General features: G+C 46.9%; 1 protein-coding gene across 2 annotated transcripts in view; it reads left to right on the plus strand.

Annotated features, from left to right (window-relative positions):
* The window catches only part of Abtb3 (ankyrin repeat and BTB domain containing 3), a 207,993-nt gene that overhangs the window by 123,708 nt on the left and 62,690 nt on the right, over positions 1-21,595 (plus strand). For both annotated transcript variants that reach the window (XM_090328576.1, XM_090328577.1), the window contains exons 2-3: positions 9,476-9,625; positions 16,504-16,708. In XM_090328576.1, the coding sequence (XP_090184702.1) occupies positions 9,476-9,625; positions 16,504-16,708 (355 nt within the window). The remainder of the gene's footprint in view (positions 1-9,475; positions 9,626-16,503; positions 16,709-21,595) is intronic.

Below are 21,595 nucleotides of genomic sequence, written 5' to 3' on the forward strand. Positions count from 1 at the left end.
GGTATACCAACTTCTCTCGAGAGCATCCTTGATTTTACCTGAATATGGTTTCCACAGATGTCTTGGACAAGACAACATTGTGACCATTTATTTGGTCTTTGGCATAAGATGCTTCTGACAGCTGGTGTGAATCTCTCTTTTTTTCCTTATTTCTATCCCAGGAAAGAATCCTTATGGGGTGTTAAAATGGCATTAACATCTTTCTTTAACACTAATCTTCCTTTTTTTTTTTTGAACCAACTTGTATCCTGAAATCATTCATTCATTCAATGTGTCTTTAGGAAACAAATCTCCATGAGAATACAACTGGAGAATTGGGAACCAAGAGATATCCAAGTATGTTTACTTCTAAGCCAAGAACCAGGGAATCACGGCTGTAATCCTAACTTCTCAGGAAGCTGAGATCTAAGGATTATGGTTCAAAGCCAACCTGGGCAAGAAAGTTTGAGAGACTACTCTCTCCAATTAGCTACCAAAAAGCAGAAAGTGGAGCTGTAGCTGAAGTGATCGAGTGTTAGCCCTGAGCAAAAAGCAGGGGGACAGCACTCAAGCCCTGAGTCTAAGACCCAGGATTGGCACACCATAGTCTAAATCCAAATACAAATTTGGACACATTCTATAATGGATTTTAACATCCTGAGCTTCAAACTCACTATTGCCTTGCCTTTCCAGTGTGATCCATCTTCGCCACCTGAACTATATTCGTATATTTAATGGCTCAGAATTAAGATTAACCAAAAAAAGAAAGAGATAAAGGGAAGTGAGTCAGGATGGCCGTACCTGATTTTTATTTTATTTATTATTTATTTATTTATTTATTTATTTATTTTTTTGCCAGTCCTGGGCTTCAGCTCTGGGCCTGAGCACTGTCCTTGGACTTTCTCAAGGCTAGAGCTCTACCACTTGAGCCTCAGCACCACTTCTGGCTTTTTTCTATATATGTGGTACTGAGGAATCGAACCCGGGTCTTCATGCATGCTAGGCAAGCACTTTAACCACTAGGCCAAACTCCCGGCCCCTGTACCTGATTTTAAAACATTTGTGAAACTACAATAACTGAGCAGTTTTCATTCAGACAGAGGAAAAATGAAATCAAAGGGATAACATTGGAAAAATGAATATGGACCTAACTGTATCTAAGAGAAAGTAAATGATTAAATGTAATCAATGTAAATATCTGGGGAGGAGGAATAGATTATTTAGCAAATACTGATATAATTGATTAGTTACTTGGTGGGGAGAAGGGGATAGAAACTGGCTGCTCGCTTTACTCTAAATGGGTCACCGTTTTCACTACTCATAATAAAACTAACATTACCAGCAGGGAACATGGCTAATTTTGTTAAAATAATCCTGAATGGAGGAAAGGACCTCTAAACATAACCCAGACTCAAAGCCTAAAGAGGGAAAGGCTGATTACTTTTGTCTACATTGCATGGAGAGACTTGTATTTGGAAAAATGGTAGAAAGACATTCAAAAGGTAGTTGTTAAACCTGGAAAACATGTGTTCAGTACACACATCGGACAAAGGGCTGACTTCCTTGACATAGAAAATCACCTATAGAACAATAGGAATTCAAGATTTCTATAGACAATTGAGTAGAAAATATACAGATACAGTATTAACCGTAAAAATCGGTCATGCTGATAGTTCTATGAAATAAAATTAAATGGCACACTTTCTCTAGTTCTTGTCCTGGTTAGGGCATCACATAATTCCTTTACACAGTTGTGGTTGTGTGGTCCTTCCACCAATATTTGGCCTTCTGACTAGAATCTAAGTTTTGTAAGGGCAGGATCCCCTTATACCATTATCCCCTATAGAGAACTGCACATTGTGTAGATTTCATAAATACTTGTTGAAGGAATGAATGAATTCATGAATTGGAGTAGATAGAATGTTCTGGAATCTTACAGAAGAAACAAGTAGTACTTGTAACTTGTGTGATGAGTGGCAGAGGAAATAAAGTTGCTTTTTCTTTACCCTTTTATTTACTTCTCATGATAAAAATTTTTGAAATTGGAATGCCCACCTTGATAATGTTTTGAGAGAAGCTTTCATGTTTTAAACAGATATCTAATACAGGCATGAGATGGTAAGGAAAGAGAGGACCAGTCTTGGATGGATGGATGGATGGATGGATGGATGGATGGATGGATGGATGGATGGATGGATTGGTAAGTAGAATGATGAGTGGATGGATAGATGGATTGGTGGGTAGTATGAATAAAAACAGCAACTATTAGAGGGCCACAGAGAAGCTGAAAGAAAACTGTTCCTTACATTTACAATATAATGACTATACATTCCTCATCTATCCCCGCTGTTTCTGTGCACCTCCTTACTATCTACAGTGCTTTCCTAACAACCGACTTCAGTCTAGACTTTACCAGAGCCCCTTGCTTCTGACCTAACCGTAAGAAAATCATGCCCACATGAGGAGGGACAACTGCAAAGTCACCTTGGGCTTCGTTTGTCAGCCCCTTCTATCTCATCTTGGCTTGTTGATGTCTCCATACTCAGCAATTGTACTGTTTTCTTGTCTCAGACCCATTCTTTCTGGGTTGGAACATTCTGAGAAGCTGATCTTTTAGCTCCTTTAAATCTTTGGCATCTCTGAAGAAATCCTCAGGTTGGAACTGAAAGGAGGCATTTGAACTTACAGAGGTCTAGAGGGGATGAGAGGAAGAGAAAATGCATATGGTGGGTACAAAGCAGTGTCTCTAGAATTAGGGATGTGAAAGGAAAGTAAGAACGGGGGAGCTGACAGATGAAGGTCCTCTATGGCCCACCTTCCTCCTGCTCAGTAGTCTCCTCCCACCTTGGCTCTCCTCGTCTCATCTCTTCTCTACATGTATAGCACATTCCTCTGGGCTTTTCTTCACTCTGAGTGTCCTCCAACAATAAGAATTATTATCCTAATAACAATGGCTGATTGGACTCTATATGGAAATGAAGATTTTACTTGTGTTTATCTTGTGTAATCTCCCAGTAGCCCAATGAGGATTGCATTGTGACTTTTCTTAAAATATTCACAAGGAAACTGAGATATATACAGGGGAGGCCAAATAAATAGCCTACAGTGAACTTCCTGAGAACTGATTCAACCTGAGCCTTCAAGCTTCCAGATCCATGCTTCTTCTTATTATTGATATTATTTGGTGGTGCTAGGACATGACCTCAGAGCCTCATGTTTGCAAGCAAGTGCCATACCACTCTGTGATATTGCTGGCCCCATGTGCTTTCATTACTTTTTTATTATTTTTCATAGGAGTCTCATGGGTTTTGCCTGAGGTCACTCCTGGACTGTGATCCTCTTACTTCTTCCTCCTACATAGCTGGAATTACACGCGCATACCACTAGGCCAGACCGGTGTTGTTGAAACAGGAGCTTGTGCCTTTCTCAGCAGGCTGGCCCTGAACCATGATCCTTCTCCTTCCATCTTCTAAGTAGCTAGAATTACAGGTGTAACTCACTGTGCCTTGCTGGAATCCACATCCTTCCAAGGTCCCAGCTGGTGCCGAGCTTTCTGGGAAGCACCCCTGAATCTCCAAAGCTACCTCTGGCTTGCCCACCTGGGCTCCACTCCAGGACACATGCAGCGCTCTGCTCTGCATTTTCTTCATTGTATTTTATCTGGCTAATGGAGCTGTCTCCCCAACTGGCTACAAATCTGAAGAGGCTTTGTGGTGCTCCATGTTTGTAGCTGAATGGATGATGAGCCATGAATGACCTCTGGTAAGGTCAGCACATTGTCCTCCCCTGGACTCAGACTCCATGTCTAAATGAGTCATTAAGCCTCTTCTGTGCATGCTCCATCTTTAGGTTTCTGTCATCTTCCTTCTGCCCTGGTCTGCCATCAGACTTCCTAGGAACATTCCCATCAGTGGACTTTGTTCTGGAGGGACATAAAACCATGTTCCAACTAGTTGATGTCAGGAGCTGCTTCTCATAGACAAATGTGGATCATGCCAGCTCTAAATCCTTTCCCTGCTACCAAGCATCTTGAAAGAAAAAGAGGTTTCCATGCTGGTTGCACAGCACTTAAATTTTTTTTGTATTTCTTCATAAATTTGCCAGTGAAAGAAAGCCTTCTAGCACCGTCTAGGTTATTGAATTCCTAAATCTTTAGCTTCAAAGAACTTCATTTACTTAGATTATTAGCAAACATCTATCGACCCTGTCTCTGTGCCAGGTTGTCCATATATATTATCCCATTACCACCTCCCAGCCATGCTTAGGAGTGGGAGGAACAGGCTCAGAGAAGCAAGCCAGGGCCCTGGTGCCCTGCTGTAGGGCCACACCCAGCTCTGCTTCCCTGTTTGATAAAGCTAGCCTAGTGCCAGGACCCCTAGTTCCAAGGGGTTACTCTATACAAAGCCAAGTTGAACTTGGGCGGTAGTACTTGTCTGTCTTACAATCAGAGACAGACAGGACAGGGCCCACCAGGCTCATGTGGTCAGACCAACATGAGAAGATTCTCATCACCGACATCACTGAGGGCTCTAAGGATGAAGGTTGATGTCTGTCTCACCCAGCTTTCTTCCCTGCCCCAGGTAATAGAGAGAGAAGGAAGGAAAGCATTTGCTAAAGGAAATGGGAAATGGGACAGGAGAAATGTACTCCTTGTGACCCCCATCAGAGACAAAAGACCTCACATGATTTGTCCAGATGCCCCTCTCTCCCCAGCCCAGAGTGACACATGTTTTATGTTCTGGATGAACCTACATGAGGTTTTCTGTCTCCAGTCACACAAGATTTTGGAAAGATGATCTGCAAGCCTGAACCCAGACCTTAAATCAACCAAGCTACACCTTGGGGGCTCAGTAGCTTAGGTGCTCAGCTGCATGCAAGTCATATGGGTTCCTCTGTCCCACCTCCGGCAGGCCCAGGACAGAAAAATCTATCTATGGATGGGGTGTGACCTCATAGACATTATTTGTCACCTTTTTTTGTCAGTTATGGGGCTTGAACTTAGGGCCTGGGCACTGGCCCAGGGCTTAAAGCTAACACTCTACCACTTGAGCCACAGTGCCTGAGTTTTGGGGGTTAATTGGAGACAAGAGTCTCACAGTAACTTTTCTGCCTAGGCTGGATTCAAACCACAATCCTCAGATCCCAGCCTTCTGAGTAGCTATTGGTCACTCTTAAGGACCTAACCATAGGCCCATTTAAGGAGTTAAATGAAATCCCGGTGCTGGTGGTCCATACCTGTAATCCTAGCCACTCAGGAGGCTGAGATTTAAGGATGACAGTTTGAAGCCAATCTGAGCAGGAAAGTCTGTGAAGCTCATACCTTAAATTAAGCACCAAAAGGCTGGAAGTGGAACTGTGGCTCGAATGGAGCACCAGCCTTGAGCAATAAAGATAAAGGAAATTGCCTGGCTCTAGTACTGTTCAGGCTGTTCAGGCTCTAGTACTGATATACACACACACAAATGAGTCCTTATTCAAGTTCACAACATATTCCAAATCATAGAACTCCACCTTGCAATCTCACTGCAGACACTGCCCTACGGCTGCCTGCTCTCCAACCTGGACTCCATGTCCTTTCATGCCCTTGAACTTAATCATCAGGCTGTTACTTTCCTTGGCTCCAACAACTGGCCTATCTCTGACACTGCATTTGATGCTTGGCCTTCTCCCTTACCTAGATTTCCCACACACACACACAGAAATAGACTATTTGACTTCTGGTGTAAACCTCCTATGGAGTCATCAAAAAGAAAAGCCTCAGTGTGTAATCTTTGCATAATAGATCAATTATAGATTCCCCAAATCTCAGTGATCTAGCTCTCAAAGCTTCTTTGAATAATGATACTTTCACATTTAAATTTCAAAACTCTCTTAAAGGAAGAGGAATAATTCCAAGGGGGAAATTGTTTATTCATGCCACTAAAGCAAGCATAAAGTAACCCGGTCTGGGTTGGTACACACTGAGTGATTCTCATCTCCAGAAACGCAGGAGACTCTTCTTGCTTGGCACACATACAAGGTGTCAGTGCTGGTCCTTTTCTCTGACTCGCCTTCCTCAGCGCAACCACCAGCAGCCCCCACTGCTACCCCCATTTCTCAGAACAAGAACCCGAGCCCCAGAGTGGTTCTGTGATCCCCTCAAGGTGAGACCCAGGCTCTGGCAGTGCTGGGTTTCCATCCCTGGGTCCCCTTTTTCTGTCCTTTAGCCACTGTGCGAAGCAAAATGTTGAGGTATAGAGCAGCAAAAGAAAAAGAAAGAAAGAAAGAAAGAAAGAAAGAAAGAAAGAAAGAAAGAAAGAAAGAAAGAAATGGGGGAGGGTAATGGGTACCAAGACATGTGAAAGGGTATCAATGTATGTGAATTAATGCACCTTTTATCTGGCAAATATCATGTAACCCTTTTATTAATTACAATAAAAAATTTAAAAAAAAGAAAGAAAGAAATGCAGATTTTCCAAGAAAATAATCCTGGGGAACACTTGCGTGACATGGACTGTCCATCGTGACCCCTCCCTGACATCCAGGCCTCAATTCTTGGGGTTCCTTTGTGCAGCTTCCCAACCCTGCTCCCCTCTCAATGACTGTGATTCACCTGGCACTTTCAGTGGGAAGTTCTGCAAGGAACAAGACATCCCTGAATTGGACTCAAAGACATCCAGCGTTTCAGATGACGCATAAAGCCCAGATTCAAACTTGCCTTGGCCTCTGACTCCCAGGGCAGAGGTGACTCCAAACCTCAGCCTGTGGGGGAAGGGTAGCCTGGCACAGCGAGCATTCCTGAGAGAGGAGCAGGCATGCAGACTCTCAGTGCCCAGACCATTGTCTGACAGCAGATGACTAAAGAAAATGCAATACACATCTTATCATGGAATATTATTCAGCCAGAAAATATGATATATATTAACCATGGAATATTACTCGGCCATTTATAGGAAAGTGGATGGGGCTGAAATCGTTATGTCCAGTGAGATTTACAAAAGCCAAATACTGCATGGTTTTCGCTTGTTTGTAGAAACAAGACCTAAAATATACCCAGATAAACTTACATATACATATGGAGAGAATGTGATTGTGACGAGCGGGCTAGGGGCTGGGGACAGGGCAGGGGAAAGAGCACGAGGGTGAGGCGTGTGGAAATGCATGCGATCTGTGTATGAAGATGGCCTGGGGAAACTCACTGAAAGCTGTTGAGGTGGAGTGAGGATGCGGAAACAGTGGTGGAGATCAGACACTACATTTGTTATTTATTATTATTTATGTGCATAAATAAATGCCGTGCGGAAGCCCCTTTGTACAGGTGTTATACATGAAATCGTGGGGAGAAAATGTGACAGGAAAGTAAGCCAGGCAGGCTGTGTTGGGGGGTGAGCTGGTGCTCAGTGCTCACTATGGGATGAGGAGACCAAGAGAAAGAGGAGACATGGTGTCAGTATGGTGAATATGGTATCTACGCATATGGAAGTAAAGCAATGAAAGCTACCCTAGTTGTTTCAAGAAGGGGATTGAGATACATTGTACCAGAATCGTGAAAGAACCACAGTGATCAAGCTGCGTTGAATTCATATACTACTTTTTGAAAGGCAACTCCTTTGTAAAAACAACTATAAAAAATAAAATGAAGCAAAGAATAAATGCTTTAAAATGATGCATTTAAGGCCATATAGTATGACACTAAATGAAAGGACCCCCAGGATATAGAAACAAAAGCCATATAATGAGTGAGTGTTGTCCTTAATGTACTATGTTATCTCTCATCTCTTTTGCTATCCCTTGGTTATCTCATATTGTTACAGTATTTCACTTGGTTATCTGATATAGTGTATATATGTTTATTTGGTTATTTGAAATAGATAGGGAAGGGGGGAAAACAAGATGAGGGGTAAGGGTGAGGGGAGGGAAATGGGGACCAAAACATGAGAAAGGGTATCGATGTTTGTATCTGGCAAATAGAATGTAACCCTTCTATTAATTACAATAAAAATATATGAAAAAATGATGCATTGTAGTGGGGGAGCCAGTGGCTCACCTCTATAATCCTAGCTACTCAGGAGGCTGAGATCTGAGGATCATGGTTCAAAACCAGCCCAGGCAGGAAAGTTCATGAGACACAAATTCCCAATTAACCACCAGGAAACTGGAAGTTGAGCTATGGTTGAAAATGGAAGAGCACTAGCTTGGAGGAATAAAGCTTAGGACAATGCTCAGGCCCCGAGTTCAAGCCCCACAACTGGAGGGGATTTAAAAAAAAAAAGCATTGTTCTCATAAACTAACACCCTTTTCCGAGCCACACTTGACTTGTGCCCACAACCCTTTTGTACAACTACTTACAGATAATTTTTTTTTGCCAGTTATGGAGCTTGAACTCAGTACCTGAGCACTGCCCTTGGGCTTTCTCAAGGCTAGAGCACTACCACTTGAGCCACAGCACCACTTTTGGCTTTTTCTATGTATGTGGAACTGAGGAATCAAACCTGGGTCTTTGTGCATGCCAAGCAAGCACTTTGCCACTAGGTCAAACTCCCAGCCCCTAAAAGATACTTTTTTTAAGTTTAAAAAAATAAATAGAAAAGAAAAGGGGAGGAGCCTGAGGGAAAGTTGATGGAAGGGGTAAGGTTGGTGGAGTATGTTGCACCCATCTATTCATCTATGGAAATTTCACCATGAAACCCTCCTTATACAACTAACATATACAAATTTTAAAGAAAATTTAAAGCTCTATAAAGTGGAAGCTTGGCTCATAGGATAGAGCACTAACCTGTAATAAGAAAGCTAAAGGATAGTGGCCAAGTCTTGAATTTAAAAACAGTAAGAATAAAAATAATAATTTTTATCAGTCATAGAGCTTGAACTCAAGGCCTGGACACTGTACCTGAAATTTTTCCATTAATGCCTTGTTAATTGAAGACTAGTGTCTCATGGACTTTCCTGCCCTGGCTGGCTTTGAACGACAATCCTCAGATTTCAGCCTCTTGAGTACTTAGGATTACAGGCACCAGCTCCAGTGCCAGGCTAATTTTTTTAATTAAAAGGAATTTTTAAAAACCTCTTCAGAACAATCCAGAAGCCTTACCTTACAGATCCCAACCCAGCCACGTTGGTTTGACATCAGTTAAACCAATAGATTGAGCCCTCGGAAGCCAGGGCCACAGACTGTCCCTGGGCATTTAGGAGAGCTGGAGGGGCAGCCACAGCCTCAGATTGGCAGATGGGAGGGAGGCCAGGAAGGAGGGAAGCCAGGAAAGAGGGAGGGAGGATGGGAGGGAAGGAGAGAGAGTGGATTCTGTGTTTGAACATTGTGCAGCCCCTGAGAAAAAAGATGTGCCCACATGTGTATGAAAATCACCAGCTTCGGTGTCTGGGGAGATCTTTGCAGGCATTCTGGTGGGCCATGCCCCAAAGGGTGCAGGCAAGGTGGGGGGGGGGTTCCCGTGTGTCCTGGCTGGGCCCCACCATTGGAGAGCTATTGATTGCTCACCTGCCTTCCTCTCTCTGCAGGAGTGCTATGCCTGCCCGACAGCCTGAACCTCCACCGGGACCCACAGCGGCCCAGCAAGCCCGGAGAGCTGCCCATGTTCAGCCAGTCGGAGCTGAGGACCATCGAGCAGTCCCTGCTGGCCACCCGTGTGGGCAGCATCACAGAGCTGAGTGAGTACTGACCAGCCCTGACCCACCTGGGCCTCGAGGGGCCGGCGCTGGCCTCTCTCAGGGCGGTGGGTTGTAACCTGGAAGGTGGCCCCTGGGAGGGAGTGTGTGTTGTGGGCACCAGTGGATGGCAGGAGACTCAGGATGGAAGCCACACCAGCAGGCTTCCCAGGCCACCCGATGAAGACCAGGCTCTTCATGGGTTCTTCTCTTACCATAAACAGCAAAACCAGAAGGAAGCTATGGCTCAAATGGTAGAGTACTCGCCTTTAAAGAGTTCAGTAGCACCCAGACCCCATGAGCTCAAGCCATCTCACACACACATACACACACACACACACACACACACACACACACACACACACACACACACACAGATCTTTTGTTCTCGTAGTCTGGAAGCTGGGAAATCCAAGTTCATGGTATGGGATGATTTAGTGTCTGGTAAGGGCTTTCTTTCTTAGTTGTCTTCTCACTGGGTTCTCATGTGGAAAGACAGAGACACAGACACAGAGGAATGATTGGAGGAATGTTCTAGAACTTCTGGATGTCATGACCCCCCCCCCCTTTGGCAGTGTGGGAACCCATGGATCCTGCCTCAGAATAGTGTTTTTAAAAGCATTGTGCACACACACAGCCCTACAAAGGAAACTGCCATCCTGTTAAAAGCAGGTATGGCTGGGCACTGATATGTCATGCCTATAATCCTAGCTACTCAGGTGGCCGGGATCTGAGGATCATGGTTCAGAGCCAGCCTGGGCAGGAAAGTCCATGAGACTCTTATCTCCAATTCACAACCAGAAAACTGGAAGTGGTGTGGTGGCTCAACATGGTAGAACACTAACTAGCCTTGAGCAAAAAGCTGAGAGACAGCACCCAGGCTCTGAGTTCAAGCTCCACAACCAACCTCCCCCTTTCCCCCAAAAATGTAGTCGTGACTGGAAGAGCCAAGAGAGAATGAAGGAATGGGGTGACATTGGCTAAAAAGAAAAGTACTCATTACCCGACTTACGACCTTTATCATAACAAGAAAAACTTTAAAATAAACATCAGTTTTTAGAGAAAGCAGCTGCCCAGAGGCTTTTCCTCTGAACTGTGGAGTAGCCATTCTGTGCTTTTATTACTGCTTGACTTCAGAAGGCTTGGCATGATCCCACAAGGCATATCTGCATTGATTACACATCCCAGGCATACAGACACCCAAGGGTAACTCTGTGTAATGAAGTGCCATGGAGTGGGGACACCCATGATCCTGGAAACACTCTGAGCACACACAGGTGAACACGGCTCTACATCCTGGCCAGCCAAGAGGCTCCCACACCAGGTGGTTCCTTGGGTTCAAAGCTCTGTCCTGGGGTAACTCCAAGGACCACTGTTTACCTAAGCAGGCAGCCTACGGGACAGACTGGCTACAGAAACTCTATTGCAGGGGAATAAGCTCTAGCAATTAAACACTGTCACCATCGGGTGTTGACTTTCACAGGTGAAATTGCTGGCACACAAATGAGGGTTGCTAATTGCCAGGGCGTTTTTGCACATTCGTTTGCAAAGTCTCGGTCCCACCAACTTTGGTGTCCTGATGGTGTCAACTACAGGGAATTAGATCTTTTTTTCTCTCCCATGTCTGATTGTACTGGCTTGTTATGCCTGCTGAATCAGCACAGCCTGGAAAGCTCTCCTTCCCATTCCAAGGTTACTGTGCCCAGGCCAGAGGCCCATGCCACTTCTCCCAACAAAGAAGTGGAGAGCATTTGTTCCAAGCTGCTCTTCAAACAGGTCATGGCTTGCTAGGGTTACAGGACAGCCCCTCTGATAGCCAGGTGTTTTGAGAAACCTTTTATTTTTCTTTTTTGTGCCATTACTGGGGTTTGAACTCACAGAGTCTGGGCAATGGTCCCTTAGCTTTTTCACTAAGGGCTGGCACTCTACTACTTGAGCTATACCTACATTTCTGGCTTTGTGGTAGATAATTGGAGATAAGAGCCACATGGATTTTGCTACGTGTGCTGGCTTTGAACTATGATCCTTAGATCTCCTATAGAGCTTGGATTCCATGCGTGAGCCACCAATGGGAATCACCCCCACTCTCAGAGATAGGGATAGAGGCACAAGTTGGTAGGCACACTGGCGAGCTGAAGAGCTGGAGTAGAATCTGGGACTCTAGGATAGAGCTGCTTGTTATCACCACACCCCACTCAGCTCATGCTCAGAGCGCCCTGTGGGGAAGTCCCGGCAGGGCGGGGCTGTATCCAGTCAGCTCTGCGTCCATTCTGTGCTCTGAAAGGTATCCCATGGTCACCCTCCTCCGAGCTACACCAAAGATTGGGGCATTCCCAAAGGGTGCTAACTTCCCAGTCACGGGACCAGCCCTGCAGCCTGCAGTGACTCCATCCATGCCTGCTCCCCGGGGCATCCCAGTCACTTCAGAACTTCCTGGATCTGCAGAAACATTCAGAACACCCATCTGTGATTATTCAGTTTTATAGTTACAGTGCTATTATGGCTGTGCCTTCCATGTCCCCCCTTCCCCCCCTCGCCCCAAGCTCAGGCCTTAAAGGCCTGGTTCTGGGCCTGTGGGGCCGACTCCTCCGTGTGGGTTTGGGTGTCTACAGGGCCTGCCTCTGGTTTGTAGTGGTGAGGGCCAGCTCTCTGGGGCTACCTGGAAGAGCCCGAGCCGGGCAGGTGGGTGCAGCACCCCCCACCCCAAGAGTGGCTCAGCATACATACATAGTGATGCACAGCACACTTTAATTTTAATCGCTATGCATATTTCATGAGTAGGAGAAAAGCATTTGTTTTCCATTTATGGCACTGATAGGAAGTTCCCCATTTTAATAGGTATATTTGTGCAAATGGATGAGCCACTTTAAAGAGAAATATTAAGCAAATAAATCGTCCCAGCTGTGCACAGACAGGAGAGGCAGGGTTATCGGAAGTCCCCAGAGGGTGACATCTGGGAAACTCAGTTCTCAGAGGACTGAACCCCAGGAAAGCTCCTGGAGCCACACCTCCAGCTTCCAGAACTTAGGGTGGATCCGTGAACTCAGGACACTCTTTGGGGAGGCAGCGTGCAGCACCTGAGAGCTCAGAGTTTGACATAGCTCAGCCAAGGACCAGCACGGGGCCCTGTGCTAACTTATCTCCCATGTCTCATTCAACCAGAAAGCCTGGGACCCAGGGCAGAAGCTGAGGCTGGTGGTACTGGTGATGGAGGGGTTGGTAGAGATGCAGAGAATTGTGTGATAAGGATGGTGGTGGATGATGATGAGGAGGAGGAGGAGGAGGAGGTGGAGGAGGGTAATGATACAGGTGTAGTGATGTGCCAGATACGATGCAAGTAGTACTGAGTGCTGAACAGCAGAGCCAGGTACTTCCTGAGTGCTTTTTCTTTAATCCACACAGCCAGTCTGAAAGACTCCCATTTACAGGGAGACTGACTTTCCCACCCAGAACCACACAGCGTGCAGTGGTGGCTCAGAGCTACATGCCCAGAGCATGGAGTTGGGGAGACATGCCCCCCAACAGGAGGAGGACGCCCAACACCCTGCACTTACCAGCCTCAAGGCCCAGGAGGGCAGCCAGGGGTGGACACGTAGCTGTGAAGCACTATAAATCAAAGCAGGTTCACAGGGGAAGGAGGAGTTTGAGTCTGAGGAGAGGCATCTGGAAGGCTTCATGGAAGAGGAGACAGAGGACAGAAGTCCTCGGTGGTGAGGAGGAGGTGAGGAGGAGGTGCATGGTGAGAAGCCAGCAAAAGCTGAGAGCCTGAATGAGCAGAGCTGAGCATAGCCTGTGAGATGAGGGGATGGCTGGCTGGACCAAGGACCAGGGCTTTTTCTCCTCCTCCTCCTCCTCCTCCTCCTCCTCCTCCTCCTCCTCCTCCTCCTCCTCCTCCTCTTCCTCTTCCTCCTCCTCTTCCTCCTCCTCCTCCTCTTCTTCCTCCTCCTCCTCCTTCTTCCCCTCTCTCTCTCTCTCTCTCTCTCTCCCTCTCTCCATATATATATATATATATATATATATTTGCAGTTTAAGCCAAGGGCTTTATGCTTGATTGGCTCTACCACCTGAGCCACATTCCATAGCTGGGATTAAAAGCATGTGCCAATATGCCAAGTTTTTTTTTTTAATTTTCTATGATGAGTCTCAAACTTGGAAGTAGCATTGTGGCTTAAGTGGTAGATTGCAAACCTTGAGCTGAAGATCTCAGGAACAGTGCCCAAGCCCAGAGTTCAAACCCCATGACCTACCCCCCCAAAAAGTCTCAAACTTTCTGTCTGGTTCCCTTTTGCTTTTCTCCTTTTGAGCCCTTTATTGGGGCCCCTTGAGAGAGAGGAGACAGAGACAGAGAGACAGATGGAAAGGTGTGTTTACCCTGAGCCTAGGTGGACCAGCAAAGAAGTGACCCCCCACCCCCTTCCTTGCCTGTAAACTTGTTATGCAGATTATAAAAATAGGACATGCCAGAATTCAGAGCTCGGGCACTACCTCGAAGTTAGACAGGAACAATACCCACAATCCCACAGAGCAGAGAACTCTTTGGTAAAGGTCTTTATTTCCTTTCCCCTGGTATTTACTTGCTACATCACTTTTAATAAACTTAATCCTGATCACACTGGGGGCAATTTTGAATTTCACTATCTTCCCACTTACCACGTTAACACAAATCTTCCTCTCGAAATCTCAGTTCAGTTCAGTTCAGACATTTTAAATGACTGCTTATGCTTGTTGCTTTGGCTTGTTGGCTGGCTGTCCTGGATTTTCTTTAAGAGGACTATTTTTATTTTTGGAACAAATCCAACATGTCATCAACAAATGAAGGCTTGGATGTACAAATCCTTAGGCAAGAAGAACCGGGTGTATTTTGACTCCTAACATTGGGACAGATTCTCGAAAATGCTTTCTGAGTCAGGACTTTAGAGCATTAATGCCTTTTGCTTCACAATGCAGAATTGCACCAAGATGGATGAAGAACCAGCCAGCTGCATTGAGAAACCTTTGAAGGAGGGGCAGGGGTCACTGTGGAAGGAAGGACGCCTATGTGTGGTATCGGGCCTTCAGGTTGCGGCTGCCCGGCCACATTGGCAGGAGGGTGTCTTCTTTTACTCAGTCCACTGACTGAAACACCAAGGCCTTTGAGAACTACGCACACAGACGCACACAGAGATAATGCCTTACTCTCTATCTGGACATCTCTAGTCCAGTCACTTAGACTTCTGAAATTAACCACTGTATCCCTGGTTGCGATCTGCCTGGCTCCCTGTGCCTGCAGTCCAGGTGTGCCATGTGAACTCCAGTGAGGTTGTGTCCATGTGGGCTTAGGAGGGGCAAGCTCCTGCCTCTCTCCTTTTGCCTCCCTTACCCAGGCTAAGATTTCAGGTAGAATCCTTCCTTCAAAAGCCTCAGGAGAGGGGCCGGGAGTTTGGCCTAGTGGTAGAGTGCTTGCCTCGCATGCACAAAGATCCAGGTTCGATTCCTCGGTACCACATACATAGAAAAAAGCCAGAAGTGGTGCTGAGGCTCAAGTGGTAGAGCTCTAGCCTTGAGAAAGTCCAAAGAGAATGCTCAGACCCTAAGCACAGGACTGGCACACACACACACACACACACACACACACACACACATACACACACACACACACATACACACACACACACACACTCCTCAGGAGAGTGGAGAATCTGTGTACTCTTGGAGCCTGATTGCAGCTGGATGACAGGGAGGAGCTAACACTGTATCAGATGTTATGTTGGCACTCTCTGGGAAAACAGAGCCAATAGATGGCAGGGAGAGAATGAATTTGAACAAAGTATGTAGAGCTACAAGTCCAATATTTTAAGGCAGGTGAGCAGGTAGAATCTCCTGGATGAGCAGATGTTGCTGCCTGGAGCCAAATGCCTTCCTTTTGGGGGAATTTCAGTCTTGGTTTTTAAGACTTGCAACTGGTTAGATGAGAGCCACTCACATTATAAGGGCAATCCACTTTACTCCACTTGACTAGACCACAGTCTGATCACACCAAGGGACCATGGCCCAGCCATGGTGGTCCATAAAACTAACCACTGTGGATGTCTTAGACAAGGGCCACCCAAGTGTGCAACATAGACCACTGTGTACAAGGTGAGTGTAAATGGAACAGGGCACCTTGATCATAGAATTGTTATTTTTATCTTGTGCTAGGATTGAACCCAGGGCCTTGGGAATGCTACAGAAGTGCTCTCTCTTACACTCCTCCAGTTCCACAGTGATTCTTTTAAAGTCATCTCAGCTTAATGGCTTAAGAAAAAGGGTTGCACTTGAGAGGAACCTGCAGCGTCTCCCTGGTTCTTCTATTAGTGACAAAGGAAAGGGACAGAATTCAGCTAGAAATGAATTATGTTATTTTATCTGCATGAGATATACTTTTGTAGAGATTGTTTTGCTCCTTATGGCAAGTGATATTGGTTTTCCCTTGATGACAGTGACATAACTTTCTCTTCCTTTTCATTAGATAGACGTGTTTATTCGATAGATGTACTGGTTAGATGTATTTGTATTCGAGAGGTAAGACCATGCCTGGAATACTACTCAGGATCCTCAGATCTGAGGACTGTGGTTTGAAACCAGCCAATAAAGACAATAAAGTCTATGAGACTCTTATTTCTCATTAACCCAGCAAGAAACTGAAAGTGGAGGTATGGATCGAGTGGTAGAGCACCAGCCTTGAACAAAAAGAAAAAAGAAAGCTAAATGGCAGCCTCCTCCCCCATGAAGAGCCTCCCTGAACCAGCCCGGAGGAAGAGGAGGAGGAGAAGGAGGAGGAGTCCCCACAGCAGCTTTGGGCTGAAAACACAGCACCACAAAGCGTCTTCCCCGAGGGTCTAACGTCTCTCTTCTCTCCACAGGTGACCTGGTGTCACGGGCCATGCATCACCTGCAGCCCCTCAACGCCAAACACCACGGCAATGGCACTCCCCTGCACCACAAGCAGGGGGCGCTGTACTGGGAGCCCGAGGCCCTGTACACCCTCTGCTACTTCATGCACTGCCCCCAGATGGAGTGGGAGAACCCCAACATGGAGCCATCCAAAGTCAACCTCCAGGTGGAAAGGTAGGATGCGGGGGCCTTGGCTGGCACAGCCTGGAAGAGGAGTGAGGGCTGACAGGAAGAAATACCATTTCCCCAACCTGGCTGAAGGGGTGCGGCTGGCAACCTTGGGCATCTGAAAGGCAGGGATTATCTTTTGAGGTAGGTCTCAGAATGGCTGGTCCAGCCTGGTGTCAGAGGGGGCTCACACCTGTAATCCTAGCTATTCAGGAAGCTGAGACCTGAGGATGACAGTTCAAAGCCAGCAGGGGCAGGAAAGCCCAAAAGACTCTTATCTCTAATTAACTGCCAGAAAACTAGGAGTGGCGATGCAGCCCGGAGTGGTAGAGCGCTAGTCTTGTGCAAAAGAACTCAAGGACAGTGCCCAGGCTCTGAGTTCAAGCCGCAGGACCAGCAAGCAGTGCACACGCGTGCGCACGCGCGCACGCGCACACACACACACACACACACACAGTCCCAGTTCAAGGCGGCCTGGGTCAGAGGAGTGTGCCTGTGAGTTCCCGAGGTGTATCAGTACCTGGAGTGCCACACAGGGGACTGGAGTCCACCACCTGCTCGGCCAGGGCATCCTGGCAGAGCAGAAGCGGATCCTGGGTCAGGAGGTGGCCTCCCTCGTGGACAGGAAGCAGCTTTGGTGGAGGCTGCTTCACTGTCTCCATGACCCACAGTCCTCGTGGGAAAGGCTGGTGGGGAGGGTTATTTCTGAGGTCCCCAACCTAGTGCTTCCATGTCTGTTCTATGTATCTGGATATGCCAGGATTCTGTAGAAGTATGGTGAGTGGGCCGGGTCAGAAACAGCCTTTACCACTGTGAAGGTAAAGAGGGAGTGCCCTCTGCCCACTCCCTTGGCAGTCGCTTCTCGGCTCCTTTCCCCTGGCCTTACTTACTTTTCAATACTGTGCTGGGTCCTCTGCTGACCCGATCCAGTGATTAGAAGAACAGGACCTGTGATCCAGACTATCTGGGCTCAAATCCAAGGTTCTTCTGACTGAAGACTGAGGGGCCTTAGAAAAGTGCCTTGACCTCTCTGTTCTTCATCTGCAAAACATACCTGCAAAGACTAAATCTTGTGAGCAGGGGAATGGGAAATGTAAATGAATGGAACAGTGCGAGGCCCACAGAAGCTCTCAGTAAATGCTGGGCATTGCAATTCTGTTACTCACATGTACACAGGTGAGTAGCCCCTCACTCAGGCTCAATATGGCTTTCCTTTTAGAACTTGGTTCCAAGTGATTCTGGAAAGGTCTCTGGATGGTCTGGTTTTGCAGTGGGAGATTGGGCTTCCCTTACAAGTCATTTTTTTTTGGTCACTACTGAGATTTGAACTTGGGGCCTTGCAACTTGCGAAGGCAGGTGTTCTACTGCCTACCGTGCCTACAGCTAGGCTTCCTTACAGAGTCCTCTCAGCTTTGTGTTGAGGGAAGAGGAAGGAGAGGAGCCGAGTGGAGGTGTTTTCAGGAGCCCTCGTCAGCTCTCGGGTGGTACTCAGGTCTACTACACTCTGGGCCAAACCAGTGGGCATTCAGCCTGCATTTCATGTGCAACTAAACCCACTACACCCCCATATGGATTGGTGGTCCCTGGGCAAAGACAAACAGACCTCAGTCAGATACATCAACACCTCACCTTCTCTGGGGGACTTGTGCTTAGGTGGTACCCAGCCCTTTGGTGCCATTCTTTGGCTTTGCCTACTCTTCCAGAATGTTCTCGTCCCACTTGACCCACCTGCACTGCGCAGGGTCAAGCTCCAGTGCGCTCTTCATAGAGCAAGCATTCCTTTCCACCTCCCCCAGAATTTGTCATTCCACTCTGCATTTCTCTACTTGGGTGGTGACTGTGAGCTCCTTGAGGACAGACAGACCATGTGACTGTAGGGACCATCAGTCCACAGGGTGTGCCAAGCTCCCCACTGGGTGCAGAGTGGGCTGCCAGCTTATGGGATGAAGCAGTGGATGGCCCAGCCTGTAGCCTGGAATGGCACCTGGGCTCTGGACCAAAGCCATTGTTCTTCCCTTCTCCCCAGTCTCTAAGAACAGCTGGACCCTGGCATAAGCACCATGGTTAAAAATATAGGACATCCTCACTCCCTTCTGTGCCCAACAAATCTTCTCAATGATATGTCCTGGATACCTGGGTATTGTGTGGGGTGTGTGTGTGTGTGTGTGTGTGTGTGTGTGTGTGTGTGTGTGTGTGCGGCCACTGGGGCTTCATGCTTTTGCTTGACTTTTCTAAAAGCTCCTCTGCTTGAGCCATGCCTCCCACTTACGGCTTTTTGCTGATTAATTGGAGATAAGCATCTTAGAGACTTTCCTGTTGAGGTTGGCTTTTTGAACCATGATCCTTCGATCTCAGCCTCCTGAGTAGCTAGGATTACAGGCCTGAGCCAAGGGTGACCGCCACATCTGGGACCACCCTCCTTTCTCTGTTCCCTCCAGGCTGTGGCCACAACTTGAACCTCCTTCTCTTCTCCTGCTCCCTCCTCACCACCCATACTGAGACCTCTCCACATGGCTGCACGGTTTCCAGACACTTGAGTTCCCATTGGCCATTTTCCCTTCCAGAAGGTGGCCCTGGATTTACAGTCTAGCTGGAGCGTGCAAGTGTGAAGGGGTACTCTAGTGTACCAGGGTTCCTGGGATATGTTTTCATTTGTTTCTTTTGTTTTGTGCCAGCACTGGAACTTGAACTCAGGGCCCTGTGCTCTCACTTGGCATTTTTTGCTCAAGGCTGGAGTTTTACCATTTGAGCTATGCCTCCACTTTGGTGGACTTGCTGGTTAATTGGAGATAAAGCATCTCATGGATATGTCTGCTCAGGCCAGCTTTGGACAGCCATCCTTAGATCTCAGCTTCCTGAGTAGCCAGGATGACAGGTGTGAGCCTCCAGCACCTGTCTGGAACCCTGGAAAGAGACATGAGCCAGCAAGGAGAGAGCAACGTGAACAGGGCCGGGTTTGTCCGCACATTCATCTCCACCCTTCTACTCCCCACATGGCTCAATCTCCAAAACACAAAGTAGAAGTTAACAGTATTATTATTCTTTTAGTGCTGTCCACTTTGGTCTCCTGGTACGGGAATGGTTTGGGGAGTCAAATAGACCTTCCAACTTGGCTGCTGACAACTCTTAGAACGGGAACAATTTCACGTCACCTCCGAACCCTTTCTGGTCACCTGCAGAAAGGGAAAAGCCCATGCTCATAGGACTGGCATTGCAATGAGTCAGAAATCAGAGCTGAGACATCCAGAGCAGGGCCTGGCCTGGTGCCGAAGGCGCCCCTTCCCCTGGCTAAAATGGCACTTTATATAAGGCAACTTTTTCTCCTGTTTTGGTCAAAAATGCTGCCGTCCTTGTTCCTGCAGAGGCCTGCCATGGTCATTTCTAGAGATGTAACTAGTTCTTCCTGACCCCTAATGCCATTAACTAGGTGTTGGTGTTTAGGCATGTGAATCAAAACCAGGACAAAACACCCAAGCCTACCCCATTCATCTTGATGGCAGGCTACTGATAGGTTTGTGGGTTGGTCATATATCTACTTATTTATTTTTTGATGGTATTTTTTTAATTCTTTGTATTTGCTTACCAAGTGCTCAGCCATTTAAGCTATACTGCAAGCCCCTTTTTGCTTTTGATCATTTATTTATTTGTTGGCTGGTTGACTGATTTATTCAATAGGGCCTCCTCCTCTTAATCTATGTATTTTCATTATCCTTGGGCCTCCTGTCTTTGCCTGGGATCACCTTAGATAGTCATACTCCTGGCTTCCTGAGCAGCTGGAACCCCAGACGTATATCACCTTGAGCTACTTACATGCTGAGCAGGCCTCCAGCCACGACCCTCCCAAGTGATGGGGATTACAGGCTTGAACTCTCATGTCTGGCACACTGTTTTCAAACGGAATCATCCTGAAACTCAGACACAATTTTCTTCCCCTCTGTCATGATTGTTGCTGGGAATATCAGTGGTTCCCAGATAGTTTGGGACATAGACAACCTCAATAAGCGGTTGCCACACAGTGTAAAAATACGGATAGGCTAAATAGGAGGGGTCTATGCCTTTAAGAAGCTGGTAACACCTGGGAGGAAGTCTGAAGACTAGACAGAGTGTTTACTCTGCCTCACCCAGTCTCACCAAAAACAAACCCCTGAGTAGTTAGGGAGCAACAGCTCTCACTCCTTCTCTGAGTGTGACATACCCACAGATATGGCAGAATGCCTGCGAGGCGGGATTGCCTAAAAATACAACCACGCAACCAGTCATCCATGGCCAGTGATTTGAGGAAAAATGAATGATATGAAACAAAACAGTATTTACATCTAGAAGAATTTACACCCAAAGAAATAGAGCTCACAAAGCAAAGCAAACAGAGTGACATGCGTATCCATTCCCCCTCGACTTCCGAATCCATCATCCAGACCGTTCTCTCTTTCCCAAGTATCTCCCTCATTGTGCCTCTCACATCCCAAGCATCACCTTCGCTGACCCAGCTGACAGATGTGGCCCATTTCAGCGGCCTCCTGTGGACACACCCAGGTGAAGTGCAGCATGGAGAAGGCCGACGATGGCTGTACTTAACCTTTCCCACGCAGGACTGCATGCTGGAGTGACGGTGAGAGCTATGTTCCACACTGGCAACTCCACCAGCCAGGAAGTTACCACAAGCATCCACCAGACAGCTTAGAAGAAAACCTCGGGGAGACCCAAGCAGGGCAGAAGGACTCACATCCTTTCTTCTCTGCCGAAGAGTTTGACTTAGGGTTAATTCTTTGGTACTGTCTCCCTGGAAACTGGTTAAAACTTGCATCCTCAGCTGTGTTACTAGGCAACACTTCTCCCAGTCAGAGTGACCCCACGCTGGTAAATCACATCTGGCCTGGGGAACTGGAAATGCCT

Source organism: Megascapheus bottae, chromosome 2, assembly GCF_031878675.1.
Source record: "Megascapheus bottae isolate mThoBot1 chromosome 2, mThoBot2.hap1, whole genome shotgun sequence".
Classification (NCBI taxonomy): Eukaryota; Metazoa; Chordata; class Mammalia; order Rodentia; family Geomyidae; genus Megascapheus; species Megascapheus bottae.